This window comes from Musca vetustissima, unplaced genomic scaffold, assembly GCF_032173495.1.
Source record: "Musca vetustissima isolate MV318-11 ecotype Yass unplaced genomic scaffold, APGP_CSIRO_Mvet_v1 utg41062, whole genome shotgun sequence".
Lineage (NCBI taxonomy): Eukaryota > Metazoa > Arthropoda > Insecta > Diptera > Muscidae > Musca > Musca vetustissima.
In genome coordinates this window covers 82,704-105,331 of record NW_026872818.1, presented here as the reverse complement: position 1 = coordinate 105,331, position 22,628 = coordinate 82,704, and the positions used below count along the sequence as shown (strand labels likewise).

At 35.0% G+C, this 22,628-nt stretch overlaps 1 protein-coding gene across 1 annotated transcript in view; it reads right to left on the bottom strand.

Moving 5' to 3' along the window:
- Nucleotides 1–667: 667 nt before the first annotated feature.
- The window catches only part of LOC133338689 (inositol-trisphosphate 3-kinase A-like), a 34,974-nt gene continuing 13,013 nt past the window's right edge, over nt 668–22,628 (bottom strand). The window contains exons 2-5 of the mRNA XM_061546849.1: nt 3,116–3,365; nt 2,778–3,046; nt 2,587–2,697; nt 668–1,234 (exon numbers count right to left, since the gene is read on the bottom strand). Coding sequence (XP_061402833.1) covers nt 668–1,234; nt 2,587–2,697; nt 2,778–3,046; nt 3,116–3,365 — 1,197 coding nt within the window. The remainder of the gene's footprint in view (nt 1,235–2,586; nt 2,698–2,777; nt 3,047–3,115; nt 3,366–22,628) is intronic.

The window sequence follows — 22,628 nt, the reverse complement described above, 5'->3', positions numbered from 1 at the left end:
TTTCAGATATAATTTTTTTTCGAAATTTTGTGAAAAAAAAATATTTTTTTTTATTACCTTAAATTAAAAAAAAAAAAAATTCAAAAAAAAAATTTAAAAACAAGAAATTATTATGAACAATAAAAATATTAATGTTTTTTTAATTAAATTTCGAAAGGTTTACAATATTCAGATATTTTATGTTTTAAAATAATCTAAACCTAAAAATTATAATTAATAATTTTTTATTATATATAAAATTTATTTTTAATAATTATAATTAATACAAAAAAAAATAAATTACTACATTTCAGTCTTCAGAAAGTGCTTAGAAATTGTTGTATAGTTTGTTGTTGTTGTAAATTATATTTTTATATATATAAATAATTATTTATTTATGTATACTTAGATGTCTCGATCGATACTAAACTAAATTATTGAAATAAGGTTCTTATTCTAAGATTTATATATTTTTTTTCATTCAAAATTTTTTAATTTTTCTTAATTTTTTTTTCTTTAGAAATTTTTTCGATTTTCTGCAAAAAATCGAAACAAAAATTTTTCATCAAAAATTATTTTAAAAATTTTTAAGAATTTTTTTTTCATTTCGAAAAAAGTGCTTCAATTTTTTTTAAATTATAAAATTAATTTTTTTCCAAAAAAAAATATTTTTCCTTTAAACAAACATCTATTTTAAGTTCTTCTGCTCAACAGAATCTTCTGAATCTCGACGAAAATCTCCACCAGCCAGCTGACGATCCACATTTATGATTTCCCCCTCCTCCTCGGCCTTTAGAATTTCGTTGACCGGTGTTGCAGCCGCCGATGCAGCTCCCCTACATTCCTCCTCCTCCCTTTCCCCCACTTCCACATTAGTTTCACTCATCGATCTCTTCGGTGACAATGAGATCGGCGATGAACCCTGTGATGAGGGTGACAACGAATTCGAATTAGATGTTTCACCTATACTCCCGCTCGTATTCAATTCCATTTCTAATTCCGTATAAATTTCAATGAGATTATTTATACCGATGAGATAACCATCTTCATGGTTACCCACCTTCCAGGTGGTATTATGATTTATGAAATGATTCTCCGGCAGTTGTACAGTTTTGGCAAAATCTATTAACCAAACATTGGCCTGTTTGCGATCGTGTACAAAGAGTAAAGAGCTGCCGATGACTTCGTGGCTGCGGAAGAAATCGGAACATTCTAGGGTGGCACGAATAGCACGTAATCGTTGTAAATAACGGGGCTGGAAAAAGGGAGAAAAAATATAAATTAATTTAAAAAATATTTTTTTTTTCAATTTTCATTATTTTTTCAAACTGTTATACTGAAACCTAAAAACATAAAAATTGTATTTTCTAAAATTTTTATGAATTTTTATGCATTTTAATGATTTTACGGAATTTTATAACAGTATAACAGTTTTTGTTAACTGTTATACTCCACAAAAAAACTGTTATACTAATGAAATATGTTGCAAAATTCAATAAATGTCATTATTTTATAGCAATTTCTTAAAATTTTTTGATTTTAAGATTTTTTTAATATTATCTTAACTTTCTCAAACTGTTATACTGCTAAAAAAAATTAAGAAATTTGCGATTTTTATACATAATAATAACTGTGTAACCTTTTTTATTTCTAGGAAAAAATGCTAAATTAAATTTTATGAAAAATAATTTAAAAAAAATATTTTTGTGTAATATTTAAAAAAAAAATTGAAACTGTTATACTGAAACTAAAAAATATAAAAATTTTATTTTCTATAATTTTGATGAATTTTAATGCGTTTTAATGATTTTCATGTCATTTTAAAACAGTATAACAGTTTTTGTTAACTGTTATACTCCATCGAAAACTATTATACTAATGAAATATATTGAAAATTTCAATAAATGCCATTATCTGAAAGTAACTAAGACATTTTTTTATAATTTTACGATTTTTTTTTTTAAATTTTATATTAATTTTCTCAAACTGTTATACTGCTAAAAAAATTAAGAAATTTCCGATTTTTATATATATTTATAACAGAACAACGTATTTTTTATGTAAATAAATAGATGGTGAATTAAATTTTATGAAAAAAAAAATTAATATATTTTAATAATTTTAAAAAATTTGAAACTGTTATACTGACCTTAAAAAAATAAAAATTTTATTTTCGGTCATTTTATTGATTTTTTTTTTGTTTTTTATGTTTTCCAGTGAATTTATAAGGTGTATAACAGTTTTTGTTAACTGTTATACTCTATTAAAAACTGTTATACTAGTAAAAATTGGTGAAAATTTTATTATTTGAGTTCTCTCAAATAAAATTTTTAACATTTTATTAATTTTAAGACATTTTTTTAAATCTATTTTAATTTTCTCAAACTGTTATACTGCCATTAAAATAAAAAAAACACATTTTTTTTTCTCATTTTCTGGAAGCCTATCTATGACCTAATGACTTTTTTAACTGTATAGCATTTTTTTGTAAACTGTTATACTCCATAGAAAACTGTTATACTGAACAAATATTTTGAAAAAAATTAAAAATTCAGTCGATTTTGTAAACAAGGATGAAATTTAAATTGCTTTAGCCTCAAAACTTACCATAGCATGTGGAAAACCGCTTACGAACTCCTTGAAGGCCGCCTTTATTTGATCGCGTGACTTTGTGGTCTTGAAATCCTTGGTGCTGGTGCCATCACTTTTCTTGATACCCTGCGGAAAAAGAAATTCCAAAAACAAAATTTTAAATATGTACTCTCTTTCCTCTCCCTCTCCCAATTTCTCATTCTTACCTCAATCCTAAAACCCAATGTGGCCGTACTCGATATAGTCTCCCGCCACACCATATAGCGTGGCTTAGTAACACCCTTGGCCTTGTGTTCCTCTTCACTGGGCGCATTCGGATCAATTTGTATCATTTTCTCATACATATCCTTGCGTAGCTTGGGCTTTTCCTTGGCCTTGGACAGCTCCTCTTCCAGGTAAGTACGTACCCCGATTTTACAGTCCATGACACAGGGCTGATAGAAATCGCTCAAGAGGTCCTGCAGCTGCAGATATACTGAAAGAAAAGAATCAATAAAAAATATTTTTTAGAATTTTTCTTTCTTCTTCATTAGCTTGTACTTACATTCACCATCCTCACTGGTCACCTGACCCTTATACTCTGGTACATATGGCCTCAGTACATCCTTCATGAGTATATGAAAACAATCCTCCTCCTTGGGACATAATTTCTTTAGAACGGTACCCTGTTCGGTGCCGGCCTTGAAATTGCCTTGATGTCCGGCCAGCTGGACCCAGGGATAACGTTGCTTTTTGTAGGTTTGAAAGAATGGTGTCCATTGTACTATGTTGCGGATTTTACGCCAACCGGAAGGCTAAAGAGAGAAAGGATGAGAGAAGAGGGAAAAAACGAATTAGTCACAAACATCAGAAAAAGGATTTTTATTTCCGCTAACATATTCCATCAACCTTACACGATAGCCAAAAGATGTGTTTGGCAACATTGTTGCCAACTCTATGAGGAATATATTTGTGGAACACATTAACCCCGTAACTGCTCAAAATATGGGTCTTCTAGGCCCGTTTTCCAAGAAAATGTAAAAAAAACTGCTATATTTTTAACTTCCATCAGGATATCCTTATAATCCTGACATGTTAGCTAAAGGATGTGTTTGGCAATATTGTAGCCAACCCTTCAAGGAATATTTTTGCGGAGCACATCAATCCTGTAACTTCTCAAAATATGGGTCTTTGGGTCCATTTTCTGAGAAAATGTAAAAAAAACATTTTATCCTTATATATCCTTATAATCCTGACACTTTAGCTAAAGGATGTTTTTGGTAATAGTGTTGCCAACCCTATGAAAAATATTTTTGTAGAGCTCATTAACCCTCTAAGCACTCACTATGTGGGTCTTTTTGGACCTTTTATATGAATAAACATAAAAGTGTCATGATTATTTTCCTCCTAGATAAAGGATATGTTTGGCAATAGTGTTGCCAACCCTATGAGGAATATTTTTTCGGAACACTTTAACCTTCTAAGAACGCGTTATAGGGGTAGTTTTGGTCCCATTTGTGAGCAAAACTTAAAAATGTTATGATGTTTTTTATTCCATTTAAAATATCTGCATTATCCTTCCATCCTAGATAAAGGATGTGTTTGGCAATAGTGTTGCCAACCCTCTGAGGAATATTTCTTTGGAACATATTAACCCTCTAAGAACACGTTATAGGGGTCATTTTGGCCTCACAAGTCGGGAAATATAAAAAAATAATGATATCGTTTAATTTCTCCCAAGATATCCTTATAATCCGTCCATCTTAGATAAAGGATGTGTTTGTCAATAGTGTTGCCAATACTATGAGAAATATTTTTGCGGAACATATTAACCCTCTAGGAACACGCTAAAGCGGTATTTTTGTTTTTTTTTTTTTTTTTTTGGGAAAAAATATACAAAATTTACGATGTTTGATATATAAGTTCATTTCAAAACAGGTCCTGTTTCTCCTCCTAGACGACACTTTAGAAAAATTCCGTCAATGAAAAAAATCTTCCTCATCTTATTTCACTATGGGTCCCGAATAACAAGAAATCGATATATATAAAAATAATCGGTTTAAATGTGGGTATAATAATGACAAACAATAAATATCTTCATTTTTTGATTCGTCTCGAACAGGGACCCATATCTATAGCTAGATGATTCATTAGGGGACTGCGGCCAATGGAAAAAATGTTCCTCATCGAATTCCACTGGAGGCCTCGAACCATAAGAAATCGGTAGCTATAATATATATGCGTCAAATATAGTTTCAAAAATTCGAAAAATAAAATAGGTTCGTATTTTTAATCGTTTCGAAGAGGGGCCCATTCCTCCCCTTAGATTATACTTTAGGAAATTGCTGTTAATGGACAAAATTTTGCTCATCGAATTCTACTATGGGTCTCGAACCAAAAGAAATCGGTAGATGTGATACATATATGACAAATATCGTTTAAAAATTGGAAATAATAAAATATGTACGTATTTTTAATCGTTTCGAAGTGGGACCCATTTCTCCCCCTAGTTGATACCTTAGGGAATTGCTGTCAATGGAAAAATGTTCCTCATCGAATTCTACTAGGGGTCTCGGAACACAAAAAATCGGTATATATAATATATATATATATATATATATATCTGTCAAATATCGTTTAAATAAATTAGATAAATAAAATATGCCCTTATTTTGGATCAGCTCGATTTGGGAACCCTTTCATCCCTCAGATGACACTTTAGGGTGGTAATGTCAAAGGCAAAATTAATCCTTATCGAATTTCACTATGGGCTCCGAACCACAAGAAATCGGTAGCTATAATCTATATCGGTCAAAAATCGGGTAAACAAATTAGAAAAAATAAAATATGTTTGTTTTTTTGATCGTTTCGGAATGGGTCCCATTTCTCCCGCTAGATAATACTTTAGGTGATTGCTGTCAATGGAAAAAATGTTCCTCATCGAACGAACCACAAGAAATCGGTAGCTATAACATAAGTGCACCGAATATCGCGAAAAATTTAACAAATTACATATATTTATCATATTAGAGAAATTTCTTAATCTTTCACAATTAGAGCCCATTCGACTGATAATTCTGCATTTTAGGTAGTTGGTCCCAATGGAAAACGTATTCTCCTTCAAATTTCACTATAGGTTCCAGAAGAAATGAAGTTTGTAGATTTCATATATATCCGGCAAATGTCGGCTTCAATGTGGGTAGACACATTTTTTTTAAATAAATATTATGATTTTTCGGGTCATTTCGATTTTGAGCCAATCTCACCAACTAAATGACATATTAGGGGGATAAAGTCAATGGAAAAAATAATCCTTGTCAAATTTTAGTAGCGGTCTCGAACCACATTTAATCGCTAGCTATAACCTATATACCCTAAATGTCTATTAAAATCGGAACAATTTCGCTATTTATATTTTTCTTAATAATTCCAAGCCTTTTTCTTTCAGTTACCTATTAGGTACGTATTCCCTCATTATAGAGAGTTGGTCCCAATGGAAAAAATACTCCTCATCACATTTTAGTAAGGGTCTCGAACCACATCTGATCGCTAACTATAACATGTATAGCCGAAATAAATATTAAAATTGGAACAAAATAGGTATTTATATTTTTTTGTAATAATTTCACACCTTTTTCTTTCAGATACCTATTAGGTCCATATTCCCTCATTGTAGAGAGTTGGTCCCAATGGAAAAAATAATCCTCATCAAATTTTGGTAAGGGTCTCGAACCACATCTAATCGCTAGCTATAACATATATAGCCTATATAAATATTAAAATCGGAACAAATTAGATATTTATATTTTTTGTAATAATTTCAAACCGTTTTTCAATCAGATACCTAATAGGCCCATATTCCCTCATTGTAGAGGGTTGACCCCAATGGAAAAAATATTCTCCATTAAATTCTACTAGAGGTTTTAGAACACCATAAATCTATAGCTATAATATATATCAGCAAAATATTGGCTACAACATGAGTATATATGGGATGTGAAGGGTATTTTTAAAGTAATTCCAAAAAAAGGCAATTTTGTATAACATATATAGCCTAAAATAAATGTTAAAATCCAAATCGTTTTTATTTTTTGAGAAAACTATTCTTTCAAGGTAGTTATCTTCCCCATCAAATAATCCTCATCAAATTTTAGTAAGGGTCTCGAACCACATCTAATCGCTAGCTGTAACCTATATACCCCAAATATCTGTTAAAATCTGAAAAGAATTAGCTACCTATATTTTTTGTAATAATTTCAAAACGTTTTTCTTTCTAGTACCTAATAGGTCCATATTCCCCCATTGTAGACGGTTGGTCCCAAGGGAAAAATTATTCTCCATAAAATTCTACTAGAGGTTTCAGAACAACAAAAATCTGTAGGAAAAATATATTTCAACAAAATATCGCTAACAACATGAGTATATAAATTAGTTCGTATGATGAGTATTTTTTAAGGGTAATCTCAAATAATGACAACTTTGTCCCACTGTTACTCGTTTTTGGTGAAACATATCAAAGGTTGGTATCTTCCCCATCAAATTTCACTATGGGTGACGGAAGAAATAAAATCTCTAGGAAGATTATAAAAGCTTCCAATGTGGCTAAGAACATGAGTATTTTTATTAGTTAGTATAATGAGTATATTTTAAGGGTAATTTCAAATAATGACAAGTTTGTCCCACTGTTTCTCGTTTTTGGTGAAAATTATCAAAGGTACACATCTTCTCCATCAAATTTCACTATGGGTCACCGAAGAAATGAAACCTCTACGAAGATTATAAAAGCATCCAATGTGGCTAACAAAATGGTGAATCAAAAAATTCACCCCAAAACCCAATTATTATTATCATTTGTTGTTGTTGTACTGGATCCCATCAGTTTTCTAATATCTTAATTAAAATTCAAACACAAAAACAAAAATAAATTCAACTCCTCCGAGTAATTTATATTCTTCTACAACGTGAATGTCAACCACAATCACCGAATTCAAATCTCAAACACGCTCTGTACAAATCTACAAATCTCAAAATACCGGCACGTGTCAAATGGCTATCATACGCTAATCAAAATTAGTTTATTGGCCTGTAATACAATTACAAAAAAAAAACACAACAACAACAAAAAATAAGATAAGGCTAAAAAACAAGCTACGTTGCTAGAAAAAACCCACCAACCTGCAACATAATTGTTTGTGCCTCACAACAAATTTGGTTGCAAAGCAGTTACCACCCAAAAAAACGAGTAACTAAATTTGTCAAATTAAACCGAAAACAACAAGAACAACAACATAAAATTAAAAAAAAAAAAACAGAACAGTGGTCCTTAAAACATCGATGTAGGTCTTTGAAATATTTTTAAAAAAATCCACGCCTTGGGTAGATCATTGAAAAAATATTTTTAAAAAAATCCACGCCTTGGGTAGGTCATTGAAAAATATTTTTAAAAAATCCACGCCTTGGGTAGGCCATTTGAAAAAAATATTTTTAAAAAATCCACGCCTTGGGTAGGTCTTTGAAATATTTTAAAAAATCCACGCCTTGGGTAGGCCATTTGAAAAAAATATTTTTAAAAAATCCACGCCTTGGGTAGGTCATTGAAAAAAATATTTTTAAAAAATCCAAGACTTGGGTAGATCCTTGAGTAGGTTCTTAAAAATATTTTTAAAAAATCCACGCCTTGGGTAGGCCATTTGAAAAAAATATTTTTAAAAAATCCACGCCTTGGGTAGGTCATTGAAAAAAATATTTTTAAAAAATCCACGCCTTGGGTAGGTCATTGAAAAAAATATTTTTAAAAAATCCACGCCTTGGGTAGGTCATTGAAAAAAATATTTTTAAAAAATCCACGCCTTGGGTAGGCCATTGAAAAAATATTTTAAAAAAATCCATGCCTTGGGTGGGTCATTGAAAAAAATATTTTAAACAAATTCACGCCTTGGGTAGGTCTTTGAAATATTTTTAAAAAATCCACGCCTTGGGTAGGTCATTGAAAAAATATTTTTAAAAAATCCACGCCTTGGGTAGGTCATTGAAAAAAAATATTTTTAAAAAATCCACGCCTTGTGTAGGTCATTGAAAAAAATATTTTTAAAAAATCCACGCCTTGGGTAGGTCATTGAAAAAAATATTTTTAAAAAATCCACGCCTTGGGTAGGTCATTGAAAAAAATATTTTTAAAAAATCCACGCCTTGGGTAGGTCTTTGAAATATTTTAAAAAATCCACGCCTTGGGTAGGTCATTGAAAAAAATATTTTTAAAAAATCCACGCCTTGGCTAGGTCTTTGAAATATTTTTAAAAAATTCACGCCTTGGCTAGGTCTTTGAAATACTTTTAAAAAATCCACGCCTTGGGTAGGTCATTGAAAAAAATATTTTTAAAAAATCCACGCCTTGGGTAGGTCATTGAAAAAAATATTTTTAAAAAATCCACACCTTGGGTAGGTCATTGAAAAAATATTTTTAAAAAATCCACGCCTTTGAAATTTCTTTCCTCCACCTCCCCTTCCCCGCAATTGTAATCTAATAACCTGCCATTACCTTCGATTACGCACCAAAATAATCTCCGCCAACATTTTACAGGTGTATTTGCAACTCGAATGACACAGCATTTAACACAAAACTTCACCGCATCGAACGGCGGACCACCACTTGAGTGTGAGTGTTTGTTGGTTGATATGTCAAGTGCCGATGCTGATCATTGCCCAAAAAACAACAACAAAATTGTTGTACATTTGTAAAATGATACCCCCAGCCAAAAATAAAATGTTGTTGTTGCGTTTTTTGGCAAGACCAAACCATGTAATGGCATCAGCTACTGCTACTGCTGCTGATGGTCATGGAGTTGGACATGCTGTTGTTGTTGTTGCTGCTGCTGTTGTTGCTGTTATTTGCCATTCAACAGCAATTAAGCTAAGCAAATTTTTGTTAACAGTTTTCATGTTACGTGTTTGGCATGGAGAATATCCATTACGTATCGTAACGCCCCAAGAATGGAGATGCCGTTGTTTGGTGAGTGTGTGTGTGTGTTTTGTTATTTGGGCATTCTAGTTTTGATAGCAGCAGGTGTGGGGTAGAGAGATAATAGAAGGATTAGACCCACCCAAGGCGTAGAATTTTTAAAAAATAACATTCCTATAAATCGAAAAATATATAGGGGCATTGGTGGTACATTTACATAAAATCGGACGAAAATATATATATATATATATATATATATGGGAGCTATATATAAATCTGAACCGATTTTCACGAAACTTACTACTCATCATTCTAGACTCAATTCATTACGCTATGCCAAATTTCGCGAAAATCGAAAGATATTTAGGGGCTTTGGTGGTACATTTACTTAAAATCGGGCGAAAATATATATGGGAGCTTTACCTAAATCTGAACCGATTTTTACGAAATTTAACACTCAATATCCTAGAGTTAATTCAGTAAGCTATGCCAAATTTCGTGCAAATCGAAGGATATATGAGGACTTTGGTGCACCATTTACATAAAATCGGCCGAAAATATATATGGGAGCTATATCTAAATCTGAACCGATTTTCACAAAACTTAACACACATCATTCTGGACCTAATTTAGTATCCTATGCCAAATTTCGTGCAAATCGAAAGATATTTAGAGGCTTTGGTATACCATTTACCTAAAATCGGACGAAAATATATATGGGAGCTATATCTAAATCTAAACCGATTTTCACGAAATTTAATACTCAATATTCTAGACTTAATTCATTACGCTGTGCCAAATTTCATGCAAATCGAAAGATATATAGGTACTTTGGTGCACCATTTACCTGAAATCGGACGAAAATATATATGGGAGCTATATCTAAATCTGAATCGATTTTCACTAAACTTACTACTCATCATTCTAGACTCGATTCAGTACGCTGTGCGAAATCTCGTGCAAATCGAAAGATATATAGGGACTTTGGTACACCATTTACATACAATCGGACGAAAATATATATGGGAGCTATATCTAAATCTGAACCGATTTTTACCAATTTCAATATGATTCGTCCTTGGGCCAAATAAATGAACTGTGCCAAATTTCATTCAATTCGAATCAAAAATACGCCCTGTACTTTGCTTACAATTTAACATGGACAGACAGACGGATGGACATGCATATATCGGCTTAGAAAGTGATTCTATACATATGGTGAAGGGTCTAAAAATCCACGCCTTTTGATGGACCTTAAAAATATTTTTTTTCTTTTTGAACAACAAATTCAATTGCTTCCATTCAATTGCCTGAATGTCACTGTCAACTTTTTTTTATAATTTATTAATTGTTATTGTTGTTGTTGTTGCGAACAAATGAAGCGTGCTAATTGCTCCAATCTACGGCCACATCGATGTGGGTGGTTGTCCTCTGATGATTTCATCCGGCCAATGAAAAACAATTGAAAGCTAAGCTTTAATAAATAAAGTGTAGGCGTCCGCTGAGATGCCTGGCTGGCTGCCTGCCTGCCGTTCCGATCATCTTGGTGTTGATTAAGAGAAAGAGAGTTCAGGGCCAGGCCATGATGCCTATTATGAAGAATTTAATCAGAAGATCATTGTTAGAATTTATTAATTAATTTATGGGATGGTGATGGTGATGGTGGCGACACACACACCGCATGATGTGTGAGTGGCTTAGCCGAACATTTGTGGCCAGGCCCTCCGAACTTTCTGGTGTGTGTGTGTGTGTTCAATAAATTCCCCAAGTGGTTACGGGATTTTCTATTCCGCAAAAAAATATTTTCTCCTTAACTGAGTGCCATTGCGTTTCTAAGTTCTAAATAAATTGACTCCCTAAGTATGTGCGTTGTTTACCAAACAGCCAGTATGACAGCCCGCCCGCCAGCCAGCCTAGCCAAGCGGTGTGTGCCCTGGGTTTTATTTCATTTCTAGGTTTGTTTGTTTGCACCGCTATTCCATCGTTTTGTTTTTTTTTTCTCATGCGTCTAATACCCCATGTATGGGTGCAAAATACAATAAAAAAAATAAAAAAACAAAGATAACAAAATATATAAAAATAAGAAAAAAACAATAACAACAACAACAAACTACAACAACCATCTTTGAGAACACACAAAGCAAAGGCATTGACGTCAATTCAAATAGAAAACAAACGGCGGCGACACAAGCCATTGTTGTGGAGCGGCAGCAGTCTCCACCTCCACCCAGCAGTGGTGGTGCTGGTGGTGGCGATGGTGGCGATGTTAAGCCGATTGGCGCTTCTATGCAAAGACGAAACCTTTACAACGTGGGTCAATGTAAAAACCGATCAAAAAACCACACACGCCTCAATTGAATTTTGATAAATGTTTTGGCAATTTGTTTTGACAAATCTTTGATCGATAACAATGGGGCGAGATCTTTCAAAGGAGTCGACAAAAATAAAAAAAAAAAAAAAACAGTAAGGAAAGTAGTCGGACTGGGCCGACTATATGATACCCTTCACCAATTTGGGGATATTCTACATATGTATCCTAACAGATGTCGTCTTTTCGAAGGAACATTGACATGAAATTGAACGAACTTAAATATGCGATCTTTCAATCGGAGGAAAATATATATTGGAGCTATATCTAAATCTGAACCGATTTTCACGAAATTTAACACACATCATTCTAGGCCTAATTCTATACGCTGTGCCAAATTTCGTGCATATCGAAAGATATATAGGGATTTTGGTGCACCATTTACATAAAATCGGACGAAAATATATATGGGAGCAATATCTAAATCTGAACAGATTTTCACGAAACTTAGCACACATCATTCTAGACTCAATTCAGTACGCTGTACCAAATTTCGTGCAAATCGAAAAAATTGGCGCACCATTTACCTTAAATCGGACGAAAATATATATGGAAGCTATATCTAAATCTGAACAGATTTTCACGAAACTTAACACACATCGTTCTAGACTCAATTCAATATGATGTGCCAAATTTCGTGCAATTCGAAAGATATATAGGGACCTTGGTACACCATTTACCTTAAATCGGACGAAAATATATATGGGAGCTATATCTAAATCTGAACCGATTTTCACAAAACTTAGCATACATCATTCTAGGCTTAATTCAGTACGCTGTGCCAAATTTCGTGCAAATCGAAAGATATTTAGGGACTTTGATGCCCCATTTACCTTAGGCCGGACGAAAATATATATGGGAGCTATATGTAAATCTGAACCGATTTTCACGAAATTTAACACACATCACTCTAGACTTAATTCCGTACGCTACGACAAATTTCGTGCAATTCGAAAGATATATAGGGACCTTGGTACACCATTTACCTTAAATCGGACGAAAATATATATGGGAGCTATATGCAAATCTGAACCGATTTTCACGAAACTTAGCACATATCATTCTGGACCTAATTCAGTACTCCCTGCCAAATTTCGTGCAAATCGAAAGATATTGAGGGACTTTAGTGCTCCATTTACCTTAAATCGGACCACACTATATATGGGAGCTATATCTAAATCTGAACTGATTTTCACAAAACTTAGCATACATAATTCTAGGCTTAATTCAGTACGCTGTGCCAAATTTCGTGCAATTCGAAAGATATATAGGGACCTTGGTACACCATTTACCTTAAATCGGACGAAAATATATATGGGAGCTATATATAATTCTGAACCGATTTTCGCGAAACTTAGCGCACAACATTCTAGGCTCAATTTAGTACGCTACGACAAATTTCGTGCAAATCGAAAGATATTTAGGGACTTTGGTGCAGCATTTACATTAAATCGGACCAAACTATATATGGGAGCTATATCTAAATCTGAACCGATTTTCAAGAAACTTAGCACACATCGTTCTAGACTCAATTCAGTATGCTGTGCCAAATTTCATGCAAATCGAAAGATATTTAGGGACTTTGATGCAGCACTTACCTCAAATCGGACGAAAATATATATGGGAGCTATATCTAAATCTGAACCGATTTTCACAAAACTTAGCATACATCATTCTAGGCTTAATTCAGTACGCTGTGCCAAATTTCGTGCAAATCGAAGAATATATAGGAACTTTGGTGCACCATTTTTCTTACATCGGACGAAAATATATATGGGAGCTATATCTAAATCTGAACCGATTTATACGAAACTAAGCACACATCATTCTGGACCTAATTCAGTACCCCCTGCCAAATTTCGTGCAAATCGAAAGATATTTAGGGACTTTGGTGCGTTATTTACCTTAAATCGGACGAAAATATATATGGGAGGTATATATAATTCTGAACCGATTTTCACGAAATTTAACACACATCATTCTAGGCCTAATTCTATACGCTGTGCCAAATTTCGTGCATATCGAAAGATATATAGGGATTTTGGTGCACCATTTACCTTAAATCGGACGAAAATCTATACGGGAGCTATATCTAAACCTGAACCGATTTTCACTAAACTTACTACTCATCATTCTAGACTCGATTCAGTACGCTGTGCGAAATCTCGTGCACATCGAAAGATATATAGGGACTTTGGTGCACCATTTATATAAAATCTGACGAAAATATATATGGGAGCTATATCTAAATCCGAACCGATTTTCACAAAACTTAACACACATCATTCTGGACCTAATTTAGTATCCTATGCCAAATTTCATGCAAATCGAAAGATATATAGGTACTTTGGGGCACCATTTACCTGAAATCGGACGAAAATATATATGGGAGCTTTACCTAAATCTAAACCGATTTTCACGAAATTTAACACTCAATGTTCTAGACTTAATTCATTACGCTGTGCCAAATTTCGTGCAATTCGAAAGATATTTAGGGTCTTTGGTGCACCATTTACCTGAAATCGGACCAAAATATATATGGGAGCTATATCTAAATCTGAATCGATTTTCACGAAACTTAACACAATCAAAAGTTATATAGGTACTTTTGTGCGTCACCTAAAGATATATAAGGACTTCGGTGCACCATTTATATACAATCGGACGAAAATATATATGGGAGCTATATCTAAATCTGAACCGATTTTTCCCAATTTCAATGGGATTCTTCGTTGGGCCAAATAAATGAACTGTGCCAAATTTCATCCAATTCCAATCAATAATACGCCCTGTACTTTGCTTACAATTTAACATGGACAGTCGGACGGACATGTATAAATCGACTTAAAAAGTGATTCTATACATATGGTGAAGGGTATAAAAATCCACGCCTTTTGATGGGCCTTAAAATATATATATTTTTTTTCGAATAAAAAATTCAATTCCTTCCATTCAATTGCCTGAATGTCACTGTCAACTTTTTTTTTATAATTTATTAATTGTTATTGTTGTTGTTGTTGTTGCGAACAAATGAAGCGTGCTAATTGCTCCAATCTACGGCCACATCGATGTGGGTGGTTGTCCTCTGATGATTTCATCCGGCCAATGAAAAACAATTGAAAGCTAAGCTTTAATAAATAAAGTGTAGGCGTCCGCTGTGATGCCTGGCTGGCTGGCTGGCTGCCTGCCTGCCGTTCCGATCATCTTGGTGTTGATTAAGAGAAAGAGAGTTCAGGGCCAGGCCATGATGCCTATTATGAAGAATTTAATCAGAAGATCATTGTTAGAATTTATTAATTAATTTATGGGATGGTGATGGTGGCGACACACACACACCGCATGATGTGTGAGTGGCTTAGCCGAACATTTGTGGCCAGGCCCTCCGAACTTTCTGGTGTGTGTGTCTGTGTGTTCAATAAATTCCCCAAGTGCTTACGGGATTTTCTATTCCGCAAAAAAATATTTTCTCCTTAACTGAGTGCTATTGCGTTTCTAAGTTCTAAACAAATTGACTCCCTAAGTATGTGCGTTGTTTACCAAACAGCCAGTATGACAGCCCGCCCGCCCGCCAGCCAGCCCAGCCATGCGGTGTGTGCCCTGGGTTTTTTTTCATTTCTAGGTTTGTTTGTTTGCACCGCTATTCCATCGTTTTGTTTTTTCTCAAGCGTCTAATACCCCATGTATGGGTGCAAAATACAATAAAAAATAAAAAAACAAAGATAACAAAATATATAAAAAATAAGAAAAACAACAACAATAACAGCAACAAAAACTACAACAACCATCTTTGAGAACACACAAAGCAAAGGCATTGACGTCAATTCAAATAGAAAACAAACGGCGGCGACACAAGCCATTGTTGTGGAGCGGCAGCAGTCTCCACCTCCACCCAGTGGTAGTGTTGGTGGTGGTGGTGTTGGCGATGTTAAGCCGATTGGCGCTTCTATGCAAAGCCGAAACCTTTACAACCTGGGTCAATGTAAAAACCGAACAAAAATATGAAAAACCACACACGCCTCAATTGAATTTTGATAAATGTTTTGGCAATTTGTTTTGACAAATCGATAACAATGAGGGGCGAGATATTGCAAAGGAGCCGACAAAAATTAAAAAAACAGTAAGGAAAGTAGTCGGACTGGGCCGACTATATGATACCCTTCACCAATTTGGGGATATTCTACATATGTATCCTAACAGATGTCGTCTTTTCGAAGGAACATTGACATGAAATTGAACGAACTTAAATATGCGATCTTTCAATCGGAGGAAAATATATATTGGAGCTATATCTAAATCTGAACCGATTTTCACGAAATTTAACACACATCATTCTAGGCCTAATTCTATACGCTGTGCCAAATTTCGTGCAAATCGAAAGATATTTAGGGAATTTGGTGCGTTATTTACTTTAAATCGGACGAAAATATATATGGGAGGTATATATAATTCTGAACCGATTTTCACGAAACTTAGCGCACATCATTCAAGGCTATATTCAGTACGCTGTGCCAAATTTCGGGCAAATCGAAAGATATTTAGGGACTTTAGTGCTCCATTTACCTTAAATCGGACGAAAATATATATGGGAGCTATATGCAAATCTGAACCGATTTTCACGAAACTTAGCACATATCATTCTGGACCTAATTCAGTACTCCCTGCCAAATTTCGTGCAAATCGAAAGATATATAGGGAATTTGGTGCGTTATTTACCTTAAATCGGACGAAAATATATATGGGAGGTATATATAATTCTGAACCGATTTTCACGAAACTTAGCGCACATCATTCAAGGCTAAATTCAGTACGCTGTGCCAAATTTCGTGCGAATCGAAAGATATTTAGGGGCAATGGTGCACCATTTACCTTAAATCGGGCGAAAATATATATGGGAGCTATATATAATTCTGAACCGATTTTCACAAAACTTAGCACACATCATTCTAGACTCAATTCAGTACGCTGTGCCAAATTTCGGGCAAATCGAAAGATATTTAGGGACTTTGATGCAGCACTTACCTCAAATGGGACGAAAATATATATGGGAGATATATCTAAATCTGAACCGATTTTCATGAAATTTAAACACATCATTCTAGGCTCAATTCAGTACGCTGTGCCAAATTTCGTGCAAATCGAAAGATATTTAGGGACTTTGGTGCGTTATTTACCTTAAATCGGACGAAAATATATATGGGAGGTATATATAATTCTGAACCGATTTTCACGAAACTTAGCGCACATCATTCAAGGCTAAATTCAGTACGCTGTGCCAAATTTCGTGCGAATCGAAAGATATTTAGGGACAATGGTGCACCATTTACCTTAAATCGGACCACACTATATATGGGAGCTATATCTAAATCTGAACCGATTTTCACAAAACTTAGCATACATCATTCTAGACTCAATTCAGTACACCGTGCCATATTTCGTGCAAATCGAAAGATATTTAGGGACTTTAGTGCTCCATTTACTTTAAATCGGACCACACTATATATGGGAGCTATATCTAAATCTGAACCGATTTTCACGAAACTTAGCGCACATCATTCAAGGCTAAATTCAGTACGCTGTGCCAAATTTCGTGCGAATCGAAAGATATTTAGGGACAATGGTGCACCATTTACCTTAAATCGGACGAAAATATATATTGGAGCTATATGTAAATCGGAATCGATTTTCACGAAGCTTAGCGCACAACATTCTAGGCTGAATTTAGTACGCTACGACAAATGTCGTGCAAATCGAAAGATATTTAGGGACAATGGTGCACCATTTACCTTAAATCGGACGATAATATATATTGGAGCTATATCTAAATCTGAACCGATTTTCACAAAACTTAGCATACATCATTCTAGGCTTAATTCAGTACACCGTGCCATATTTCGTGCAAATCGAAAGATATTTAGGGTCTTTGGTGCGTTATTTACCTTAAATCGGACGAAAATATATATGGGAGCTATATATAATTCTGAACCGATTTTCACGAAACTTAGCGCACATCATTCAAGGCTAAATTCAGTACGCTGTGCCAAATTTCGTGCGAATCGAAAGATATTTAGGGACAATGGTGCACCATTTACCTTAAATCGGACGATAATATATATTGGAGCTATATGTAAATCGGAATCGATTTTCACGAAGCTTAGCACACATCATTCTACGCTCAATTCATATAGGGACTTTGTTGCACCATCTACCTTAAATCGGACGAAAATATATATAGGAGCTATATGCAAATCTGAACAGATTTTCACGAAACATAGCACACATCATTCTAGACTCAATTCAGTACACCGTGCCAAATTTCGTGCAAATCGAAAGATATATAGGGAATTTGGTACGCCATTTACCTTAAATCCGACGAAAATATATATAGGAGCTATATCTAAATCTGAACCGATTTTCACGAAACTTAACACACATAATTCTAGGCTCAATTCAATACCCCCTGCCAAATTTAGTGCAAATCGAAAGATATATAGGGACCTTGGTACACCATTTACCTTAAATCGGACGAAAATATATATGGGAGGTATATATAATTCTGAACCGATTTTCACGAAACTCAGCGCACATCATTCATGGCTAAATTCAGTACGCTGTGCCAAATTTCGTGCATATCGAAAGACATATAGGGACTTTGTTGCACCATTTACCATAAATCGGACGAAAATATATATGGGAGCTATATCTAAATCTGAACTAATTTCCATGAAAATTGGCACATATCATTCTAGGCTGAATTCAGTACGCTGTGCCAAATTTCGTGCAAATCGAAAGATATTTAGGGACTTTGGTGCGTTATTTACCTTAAATCGCACGAACATATATATGGGAGATATATCTAAATCTGAACCGATTTTTCCCAATTTCAATAGGTTTTGTCCTTGGGCCAAATAAAGGAGCTCTGTTAAATTTCATCCAATTCGAATCATAAATGCGACCTGTACTTTGTTTACAAGTTAACATGGACAGACAGACGGACGGACGGACATGCATAAATCGACTTAGAAAGTGATTCTATGCATATTCTCAAAAGGAACCATGGATCTATCTCGTTTCCTTTTGCCTGTTACAAACATATGCACAAAACCATACTACCCTGTACCACAGTGTGGTGAAGGGTATAAAAATATTTTTTAGAGTCCATCCATAGTCGTGGATTTGTATACCCTACACAACTATGTTGTCAGGGTATTATAGTTTTGTGCACCCCAAGAGTTGGTACTAGACCCACCTTATTTGTACTAGACCCATCTTCAACTATACCCATCGTCATATCTCGACTAGCTGAGTCGTTCTAGACATGTGTGTCCGTCCGTACGTCTATCCGTCTGTCTGTCCATTATAATTCGTAAACACGATACAGGTCACAGTTATGGAGCAATCTTCACGAAATTTTGCATGTAGAATGGGGTCTGACCAATAAAGATCCCTATTGTTTTTGGCAAAGATCAGTTGATATTTAGGGGATGAAATGGACCAAATAGTTAATTTTTGTCTGATTTTCTGGTCGCTCCAGAGGCCTCAGTTATGGTCCGAACATCGTGAAATTTTACATGGAAAAGGGGATCGGGCCAAAGAATGTGAAAAATGACAAAATTTGTATTCTATGGCGTATATATTTAATCCTGACCAGGACATAGACCCGAGAAGTTTAGTATATCCAAGAGGAGTGGTTGGCCTTTAAACTAATACCCATTATATTGTCGTATGTGCTCGGATGTGGAAGTTAAACTTATATATTTCCAGGTGCTTACGTACTGAGATATTATTTAGTTACCCATTACCACACTAGAGGGCCGAAATATAATGCTGATCGCTTTGAAAATTTCCATGAGGTTCCAGTTATGGCCAAGAACAATGCCTATAACTAAGAGAGGTATTGAAACAAAAACTTATTTTTTTTTTTTTTTTTTTTTTTTTTTGGAGTCGATCTATAGGCCACAGTTGAAAGCCGAACATCACAACACAAGCCACGGTGAAGGGAATCTGAACAAATAATTAGAAGAGCCGTACTGAGTAATAGTAATACTTGCTGACCTCTACTCGCTCACGAAATATTGTCCAGGCTCGGAATAAAAATCCGCAGAAAGTTAAAGTTTCCTGGTAGTTGTGTGGGGTATTGTATGGTCGGCCCCGTCCGACTATGCTTCTCCGCTCACTAGTTTAAAAATATATTTTAGTGACCATCCATACGTGTGGATTTAAAAAAAATCTTTTTTTTATGATCGTGAGAAATTGTACCATTAATACCTTCACTAACTACTTGTTGTTGTTGTCAAAATTTCCATATCAAAAGCGTTGGCGGCTCATAGACCCATAGACGAACTGCTACTGCCTCTGTCATTGTAATCGAATTGACTTAATGACAAAGAACAAACAAACAGACAGACATACATAAAAATCGTCTATTCAAGACATTTACAAGCAATTCAATTGCCTTGTCCTCAAGCCATGCACATCACTTAAAGCGTCATACACTGCCATGCTGCTGCTTCTCTTCACTGGGCTGCGTGATCTTCTTTGGCTGAATGGTGGATGGCTGGCTGGCTGACTGGCTGGCGCAGCTTTTTGATTGAAAATGACAGTGTAAATGCTTGTAGAGAATGTCTGTCTACAAGGCGGCAGAGTCAATTGTCAAACGTAATGAAATGCCACATTACAAAAATGTTAACGATGTTCAGGGTGCGAAGTGTGGGGAATGGTTGGATGATGCAGGAGGAAGAGATGCCTGGTGATGGAAGATTGTAGGATGTGTTTGCAGCCGAATCAGCGTCATCATCGCTCATGATGACTTGCTTTATATATTTTTTTTTTATACAAGACATGGTGCATGCAGTGAACTCATGATGTTGTTGTCGTGTCGTGGACCAATGATGCTCTGATAGGTCTGATTGCCAACAACTAGGCCTTGTGGTCTTTGTGAGGACAGCCATTATGTTGTTGTCGGGGAAAGTACAATGCATGATAAGCAAGTTTGATGCTACAAAACCTTGTTATGTTTCTCAAGAGGATTTCATTTGTGGTTTGTTGCTGTTGTTGTTGTAATTTTTATGAGCTACCGAATTCGAGGTTTTTATTTTTGTAATATGATTAAAAACTATTTCCTGTTAGGGGCCAACATGTTTTACAAAACTTACATATTTTTAATGCGATTTACAAGGGATTTACCTGCAATGAAAAAAACAACAGAGATTATTTTCAAAATTTTAAAGAGATTATTTCAAAAAATTAAAAAAAAATATAAAAAAATATTTTTTTTTCTATCCAAGGCATCGATTTTTTAAAATTATTTTTTCTAGGCATTAGCCAAGACGTGGATTTTTTAAAATTATTTTTTATAAGAACTATAAAAAAATGGGTTGGGGCGCCGGTTAATTGCCAACACTCGGAAAACCGAACCTACTATAAAAAAGCAAAGAAAACCAAACCCCCCTAATGTTGACGACCCCAGCAAGCGTATAAACGACCACGATCTGCGAATCTGCACTTGGAATTTGCGCACGTTGTACAGAACAGGCGCAGTGTTCGCCTTGGCGTTTAGCCAACACAAGGATTTTTTAAAATTAGTTTTTCATGGGTCTGTCCAAGGAGGAGTTCACCCATAAGAACTATAAAAAAATGGGTTGAGGCGTCGGGTTAGTTGCCCACACTCGGAAAACCGAACCTACTTTTGAAAAAGCAAAGAAAAAGAAAACCAAACCCCCCTAATGTTGACGTATAAAGGACCACGATCTGCGATTCTGCACTTGGAATGTGCGCACGTTGTACAGAACAGGCGCAGTGTTCGCTTTGGCGGATGTACTCAAGAATAACAAGGTCGATATTATTGCCTTACAGGAAATGCGATGGATAGATGATTACGTCCTGTATTACTCGCCTACGCCGATGACATCGATATAATGGGTCGAACATTGCAAGCGGTAACAGCCACCTTTGAACAAATTGACGCAAGACGTCCAGTAGACTCGGACCAACTGTGAAACTTCAGAACTACAGCTTCGAGGTAGTTAACGATTTTATATACCTTGCTACCGCCATACCCCTAAAACGAATGATATCAGTTTTGAAATTCGGAAAAGGATTGTGATGGCCAACAGATGCTCTACTATGGTCTAAGTAAGCAGTTTAGAAACAAGGCCACCTCACGCTAGACCAAACTCACACTCTACAAGACGCTGATACTACCCGTGCTGTTATATGAGGCAGATCTTGGTGTATTTGAGAGAAAAATTCTCTGAAAGATCTATGGGCCGATCTGCGTTGACGGTAAATATCACCGTCGAATGAACCATGAGTTATGTACCCGCTATTCTCGGATATCGAAATTGTTAGACGTATTCAGCTGCAGCGACTACTTTGGCTAGGTCATGTTGTGAGAATGGATGAAGATGCCCCAGCCCAAAAGGCAGATCAAAGCGAACCGAAGGGGAAGGCCATAAATAAGACGGAAAGATCAAGTGGAGGACACAACATTGCCAAATATGATCTTTCAAACTGGAAAAACGACGCAAAAGACCAACGCCCCTGGAAATCTTTTTTTAAGCTTGGCTTATGGAACGAAAGTTCTGTCAAAGCCAGGTATATAAGTTTCCAAGGCGTAGATTTTTAAACCCTTCACCACACTGTGGTGCAGGTTATTATGTCTTTGTGCATATGCTTGTAACGGGCAAAACGAGATAGACCCATGGTTCCTATTGAGAATATGCATAGAAACACTTTCTGAGTCGATTTACAAAT